Source organism: Aquarana catesbeiana, linkage group LG09 (assembly GCF_042186555.1).
Source record: "Aquarana catesbeiana isolate 2022-GZ linkage group LG09, ASM4218655v1, whole genome shotgun sequence".
Lineage (NCBI taxonomy): Eukaryota > Metazoa > Chordata > Amphibia > Anura > Ranidae > Aquarana > Aquarana catesbeiana.
The window spans coordinates 43,423,322-43,431,560 of NC_133332.1; the positions used below are offsets into that span (position 1 = coordinate 43,423,322).

General features: G+C 46.0%; 1 protein-coding gene across 4 annotated transcripts in view; it reads left to right on the plus strand.

The window, feature by feature from the left end:
* LOC141107550 (antigen-presenting glycoprotein CD1d-like) overlaps positions 1-8,023 on the plus strand; it is a 170,723-nt gene extending 162,700 nt beyond the window's left edge. For all 4 annotated transcript variants that reach the window (XR_012235928.1, XM_073598366.1, XM_073598365.1 and 1 more), the window contains one exon: positions 7,808-8,023. Coding sequence is in view for 2 of the 4 variants with exons in the window: in XM_073598365.1 (XP_073454466.1) it covers positions 7,808-7,853 (46 nt within the window). In the remaining 2 variants the exon portion in view is untranslated. The remainder of the gene's footprint in view (positions 1-7,807) is intronic.
* Positions 8,024-8,239: the final 216 nt, after the last annotated feature.

Below are 8,239 nucleotides of genomic sequence, written 5' to 3' on the forward strand. Positions count from 1 at the left end.
GTCCTCTGGGTCACTAAGGACGACATGGTCCGCAGCCACCTCCTCCCAGCCACGTACAAGTCCATGTGTTTCTTGGGACTGATCCCTTAAAGACTGCTGCTGATGCTGAGTGCCAGGCTCCACCTCCATACTGACACAATCTTCCTCCTCCTCCTCCTCCTCCTCGTCCTCTTCCTGTGTGATCGGCAGGCACGCAGGAACACTGTCTGGATAAAGGGGGCCTTGAGAGCTAAGGAAGTCCTCCTCTTCCTGCCTCTGTTCTGCCTCAAGTGCCCTGTCCATTATTCCACGCAGCGTGTGCTCCAACAGGTGGACAAGGGGGACAGTGTCACTGATGCATGCACTGTCACTGCTCACCATCCTCGTGGCCTCCTCAAATGGTGACAGGACAGTGCATGCATCCCTGATCATGGCCCACTGGCATGGGGAAAAAAAAACAAGCTCCCCTGACCCTGTCCTGGTGCCATAGTCGCACAGGTACTCATTGATGGCCCTCTCCTGCGTGTGCAGCCGCTGCAGCATGGCCAACGTTGAGTTCCACCTGGTGGGCATGTCACCGATTAGGCAGTTCTTGGGCAGGTTAAACTCCTTTTGGAGGTCCGTCAGCCGAGCACTGGCATTATATGACCGGCGGAAATGCACACAGACTTTCCTGGCCTGCCTCAGGACATCCTGTAAGCCCGGGTACCTGCCCAAGAACCGCTGCACCACCAAGTTAAGGACGTGAGCCAAACAGGGCACATGGGTCATTTGTCCCTGTCGGAGGGCAGAGAGGAGGTTGGTGCCATTGTCGCAAACTACCATTCCTGCCTTAAGTTGGCGTGGCGTCAACCACCTCTGAACCTGCCCCTGCAGAGCTGACAGAACCTCTGCCCCAGTGTGGCTCCTGTCCCACAAGCACACCAGCTCAAGCACCGCAAGGCATCTTTTGCCCTGCGTACTTGCGTAGCCCCTTGAACGGCTACGGAGCACCGCTAGTTCCGAGGAAAAAGCACAGGAAGAGGCCATGGAGGAAGAAGAAGAGGAGGGGGTGGAGGAGAGAGGTGTGTCACAATCATTAGCATTTTGGAGGCGTGGTGGCAGAACAACCTCCAACACTACTGCACCTTGTCCTGCATCCTTCCCAGCTGCCAGCAGAGTCACCCAATGCGCCGTGAAACTTAGGTAACGTCCCTGTCCATGCCTGCTGGACCATGAGTCAGCGGTAATATGCACCTTACCGCTGACCGCCCTGTCCAGGGAGGCATGGACATTGCCTTCCACATGCCGGTAGAGAGCCGGAATCGCCTTCCGTGAGAAAAAGTGGCGTTTGGGTACCTGCCACTGTGGAACCGCACATTCCACAAACTCATGGAAGGGGGGCAGAGTCTACCAACTGAAAAGGCAGCAGTTGAAGTGCTAGCAATTTTGCCAAGCTAGCATTCAACCGCTGGGCATGTGGATGGCTGGGAACAAACTTCTTTCGGTGGTGCAGCAGCTGGGGCAGGGAAATTTGCCTGGTACAATCTGACGTCGGTGTACCAAAAGCAGATTGCCCACAAGTACTTGGTTGTGACACACCTAATTCTACACCTTCATTTCTCTCAGTGCAGGTCTCAGAGAGGACTGAAGGTCTAGTGGGGTTGGAAATCTCAGCTGATGAGGAGCAAGGAGAGGTCCTCTTTGTTCTTTGGTGTGGGTCTTTTAGATACGCTTGCCAACGAACTGCATGGCAGTTCAACATATGTCTGGTCAAGTATGTGGTACCCAAGCGGCAGATGTTTTGGCCACGCGAGATACGCTTGAGACATATGTTGCAAATATCAGCAGCGGTGCGATCTGATGCACTCGTCTCAAAAAAAGCCCACACCAAAGAACTTTTTGAATAACGCGCAGAGACTGCAGCGCCCTGCACATGTGGAGCTTTGGGGTGTGATGCAGTCAATGTGCTGCCCTTAGGCTGGCCCCTGGAGGGCATCCTGCCTCGTTGGTGATGTGCCGCCTCCTCCTCCTCCTCCTCCTCCTCCTCTCTCCTATCAGGCACCCACGTTGAGTCAGTGACCTCATCATCCCCTCCCTCCTCATCACTGGAGCAAACCTGGCAGTATGCTGCAGCAGGGGGAGCATGACTGCCAGATTGCTGTCCTTCTTGGGCACCCCCTCTGTCCGTGCTCATGTTACTGCCTTCATCGAGCTCAGTATCATCATCAGAGCCTTCCAAACGCTCGGCATCCTCCTGGAGCATGTACCCAACACTGTGGTCAAACAGTTTGAGGGACTCCTCAGGAGGACATGGTGGGGCTAGGGAAGGAGTCACTGATGACATTGAGCCGGGGGAAGAGGCCGCTGCTTTGCCAGACAAAGTACCCTGGGCATGGGTGAGAGAGGATGAGGAGAATGAGGACGGCTTGGTCATCCACTCGACCAAGTCTTCCGCATGTTGCGGCTCAACACGGCCAGCTGCCGAAAAAAAGGCCAAGCGTGTCCCATGGCCACGTGCTGATGAGGATGCACCGTCTCCACGACCAGCACTAGACACAGAGCCTGCTTGCCCTCTCTTATTGGCTTGTGACTGTCTGCCTCTCCTTCTTGGCCTTCCAGACATACTAATGGCCTGTAGCTGCACTAAGCTGGGATATATATATATATATATATATATATATATATATATATATATATATATATGTACTGATACTGCAGCTAGCAAAATCAACTGCCTGCCTGTAGTATGAGAACACCACCAACCTTCTACAGGTAGCTTTAGCTGAACACTGTGAGGTGGACGCACCCCACTAACTTGTAGGTTTAGCTGAACACTGTGAGCAGGACGCACTGCACTAACTGTAAATAGTCTAGCTGCCTGACTGTGGTACTAATAGGATCAAAAGAACACCAGCAATTTTCTTCAGGTAGCTGTATTTACTGTAAACAAGACAAGCCTGCCTGTCAGTAAGAAGATAACAGGAATGGATCTAGCTGAACACTGTGAGCAGGACGCACCCCACTAGCTTTTAGGTTTAGCTGAACACTGTGAGGTGGACGCACCCCACTAACTTGTAGGTTTAGCTGAACACTGTGAGCAGGACGCACCCCACTAACTTGTAGGTTTAGCAGAACACTGTGAGCAGGACGCACTGCACTAACTGTAAATAGTCTAGCTGCCTGACTGTGGTACTAATAGGATCAAAAGAACACCAGTAATTTTCCTCAGGTAGCTGTAAATACTGTAACAAGACAAGCCTGCCTGTCAGTAGGAAGATAACAGGAATGGATCTAGCTAAACTGAATACAGTCTATATATATATATATATATATATATGCAACACCTGGGATGCATATATATACACACAATACACTGTAAGTGCAACTAACTGACTGACTGTCCTGCCTAATCTAGCTAACTCAAATGAAATGACACTGTCTCTCTCTCTCTATCTCTCAGTACACCGGAACACACTGCACAGGGCCGCCGTGCAGGCGGCCTTATATAGTGTGGGGCATGTACTAAATCCCCTGAGCCATAATTGGCCAAAGCCTCCTTGGCTTTGGCCAATTACGGCTCTCTGTTCAGGCGGCGCTGTGATTGGCCAAGCATGCGGGTCATAGTGCATGCTTGGCCAATCATCAGCCAGCAATGCACTGCGATGCCGCAGTGAATTATGGGCCGTGACGCGCCACACGAATTTGGCGCGAACGGCCCATATCGTTCACAATTCGGCGAACGACCGAACAGCCAATGTTCGAGTCGAACATGGGTTCGACTCGAACACGAAGCTCATCCCTAGTCTTGAGGATAGATCACTGGCCAGAGCTTGCACAGTATGCAATTGAGCTACTGGCCTGTCCTGCATCCAGCGTTCTTTCGGAACGCACATTCAGTGCTGCTGGAGGCTTTGTAACCGATCACAGGGTGCGTCTGTCCACCGACTCGGTCGATCGACTGACCTTCATAAAAATGAATCAATCTTGGATCGCCACCAGCTACCAAGCACCTGATGCTGATGTAACCGAATAATTTTTTTGAAATCTCAGATCCCTTCAAAGACTGCCTATGCTGATGCTGAGTGACTATCCCTGAGTAATTATCCTCTTCCTCCTCAATGATCACGCTGATAGCTTGTAAGAACATTTTTGGTTCTGGGCGCCACCACCAGTGCCTAAGGCCCAATTTTTCAGCCCCTGTTTAACAGGGGCATGTAATTACAATTTTGATGCAATACTTTGCAGCAGGGCTCGTTTCTGCGTTACAACTAGAGTATCTGTAAGGGGTTGCAGTGTTGTGGCACCAGCACCAGTGCCTAAGGCCCAATTTTTCAGCCCCTGCTTAACAGGGGCGTGTAATTACAATTTTTGATGCAATACTTTGCAGCAGGGCTCGTTTCTGCATTCCAACTAGAGTATCTGTGAGGCGTTGCAGTGTTGTGGCACCAGCACCAGTGCCTAAGGCCCAATTTTTTAGCCCCTGTTTAACAGGGGCATGTAATTACAATTTTTGATCTAATATTTCACAGCAGGGGCCATTTCTGCGCTCACCAAGAGCGAGTGAGGACTTACAGTGTTGTGGCACCAGCACTACCACCAAAGGCCCAATTTTTCTGCCCCTGTTCAACAGGGGCATGTAATTACAATTCTTTATTTAATATTTCACAGCAGGGCCCTGTGAGTGCTTACAAATTTCTGCTGAGTATATAGGGCAGGCCCCTACTTTCAAACATCTAACTTACAAACGACTCCTACTTGCAAACGGAAGGAGACAACAGGAAGTGAGATGAAATCTACCCCTAGGAAGGGAAATTCTCTCCTGTAAGAGTTAATATGGGAAAAACATTTCTCCTTTCCACTGATGCTTTCCAATCCTTGTTCCACAAAAAAACCCAAATTTTCAAAAAACATTTGTTATTGGGACAAAAAGTGAGGTGAAATCTTCTGAAGAGGAGGACAGACAGCAAAACAAATGTCACAGGGGTGATAACCCTTCCCTATGTTTTCCAAAAAGCTTAAAAAAGATTTTTTGGCTGGAGCTAAACACGTTAAAAATGTACCCGTTCAAAATTACAAAACAGATTCTACTTAACAACAAACCTACAGTCTCTGTCTTGTTTGCACCACCTGTGTACTGCTGTTCAGAGTATATAGGGCCTGGTGGCCCCACACCTTTCCTTATTTTAATTTGGGTGCGGGGTTCCCCTTAATATCCATACAAGACCCAAAGGGCCTGGTAATGGACTGGGGGTACCCATGCTGTTTGTCTCACTGATTTTCATCCATATTGCCAGGACCCGACATTACATTAAACCCGCAAGCAGTTTTAAATGAGATTTTTTCCTTTAAAAATGACATTTTGTGCAGGGACTGTTCTAAGCACGGGAAACACGCGCCACTTTACAGGCATACTATAGACACCCCCCAGGTACGATATGTAAAGGAATATTTCACTTTTTTTTTTTACTTTAAGCATCATTAAAATCACTGCTCCCGAAAAAATGGCCGTTTTTAAACTTTTTATTTGCATTGATACATGTCCCCTGGGGCAGGACCCAGGTCCCCAAACCCTTTTTAGAAAATACCATGCAAATTAGCCTTTAAAATGAGCACTTTTGATTTCGAACGTTCGAGTCCCATAGACGTCAATGGGGTTCTAACATTCGTCCGTTCGCAGGTTCTGGTGCGAACCAAACCGGGGGGGTGTTCGGCTCATCCCTAACCAGCAGAGAGAAGTTGGTTAGATGTCACACTCCTAATTCTAGAGGCATAATAATGGTCTAGCACAGGGGTCTTCAAACTACGGCCCTCCAGTTGTTCGGGAACTACAATTCCCATCATGCCTAGTCATGTCTGTGAATGTCAGAGTTTTACAATGCCTCATGGGATGTGTAGTTCCGCAACAGCTGGAGAGCCGTAGTTTGAAGATTCCTGATCACTCTAGCATGTCTTGAAAAAGGTGGCTTTTCATGTGCCTTGTGTAATTCCCAAGCAATATTGTTAGGAAAATACAAGTGGGTCATGGCACATCTACATTCCAAATTTGGCCCTTAAGGCTGGATTCACACCTATGCATTTTTAGTGCTTTTTGCATTTTGCAGATTTGCTCTACAGAACATGTTCCATAGGAAACCATGTTAGATGGGCTGTAGTGCAAATCTGCTAAAATGCAAAAAGCACTAAAAATGCATTGGTGTGAATCCAGCCTAAGATGGTCATGCACTATGCAATCTGATTGGCCAATCTCTGTACATCTCGATATTTAGGCAAAATAGGTTATAGGAAGATGCACTCAAACAATTAATTCAAATTATAGAAAATCAAACAGGCTCTTGCACTAAATCTAAAGTATTTAAGATCTAACTGATTGCAGTGTATGGTCACCTTTAAAGATCAAGTTCTGAAAATATTAATTTATTGGCTTTAGAAACTCTTCTCTGTTCGGTGTAATGCATTGAAAGATTTGGGTAAAAAAATTTAAAAAAACACATTTCAAATATATATTAGAAGTAATAGGAATGAGATTAGCATCAAAAGGGTTAATTAGCTGAGAACACCTACTAATTGTCTAACAAGACACATCCAATGAGATGAACTAAACCAATTGTATTGGGCATATTATCAATGAGAAAACTGCAGTTACCCTAGTGCCAGTTGCAGTTTACATATGCTGGTATATATTATCGTTATTTGCGCTTCAATGTGCGCCGGTTTGCACGTTTAATTAATGACTTTTCCGGCACACCAATTAATGTATGAACTGGCGCAATGACTTCTTCTAAGTAAATCACCCCCATTATCTCGTCTGTCTTTAATATATACCTATTAGATTGATCTCCTTATTACTGCTCTTGCAAAATGAACCAATAGTCACTAGCTTTTTCCTTCTCATGGAATTTTCTAATGTTTTTGATGTAGTACTTTATTGCTTTATTTGTTGCTTTACTTGTTACATTTTTACATTGTTATTTACTCATCCTGTTCATAAATCAATATGTTTAGCTTGATTGCTATTTGAACATTGTACCACTATCCTTGTATGCACTCAATTTGTCAATCTGTGTTATATTTAAAAAATAATAAACAAATTTGACGAGAAATGAATGGGAAGAATCTCAAAAGCGCCTGAAAAGCGCACGAAAAGGGATTCAAAATGGTTCCTTTGAGTCACGTGACCTTCAAAAAAGCGCACTGCTAACGCCTCAAAAGTGCTTGAAAAGCGCAGCGTGTTTTATGAGAAGTTTTAAAGCTCCTCAGTGTGAAAGCAGCCTTAGAGCCCATTCACACAAGGACCACTTGTCAGGCGACCTAGTCGCCTGACAAGTCGCCTCCCATTCTGTGCTATGGAACCGTTCTAAGGGGAGCGACGCAAGTCGCTCCGACTTAGAAAAAGGTTCCTGTACGACTTCGGGGGCGACTTGGGGCGACTTGCATAAACTTCTATACAGAAGTCGTTTTGCAAGTCGCCCGGGCAGTCAATTGCAGGTCGCCTCGCTGAGGCGACCTGCAAGTCGTGTTGCCCCTGTGTGAACGGGGTCTAAATGATTGACCTGGGGGGTAGGGTGTGGCACTAGTTTGCTAAGCAAGCCAAGTAGATTGCAAATATAAGCCCAGCACAGTGAATCTCAGCTTCTCTTCCAAGAGACTAATAGCAGAGCAGATCTGAACATATTTAGTCATTATTACACATAGTATTGTGCAATCAGCTTACAGAAAAGAGGATCCAATATTTGCTTTTTTAAGAGTTGCTTGAGCATCACTGCGATATGTTTTGTTATATTCTATAAAGATTCTTTTACTTGCTAAATGACAGATATGAACCCATGTTGTTTTTCACATTAAACAGAAGATATACATCCATCTACGGAATGACCATGGACCACATCTCCTGAAAAAGAGATGAGAAAAATATGCCGATCTGTGCCAGACAACAAACAAGAATCATAAATAATTTCACAGCAACCTAAACCTCTATCAAATGTTAATTTGTGAAACAAGGATTGTATAAAAATAATAAAAATATGTTATCAATAAATAAAATATAAATGTGAATAAAAGAAAATTGACCACAAACTTCTAGTTTACCATTAAAAAGAATTTAATTTTGACCTTGGATATGTTTAAACATATATATATTATATATACACTCACCGTCCACTTTTAGGTACTAGGTACACCTGTTCAATTGCTTGGTAACACACATATTGCTAATCAGCCAATCACATGGGAGCAACCAGGCCCGGACTGGCCATAGGGCAGACCGGGCATTTGCCCGGTG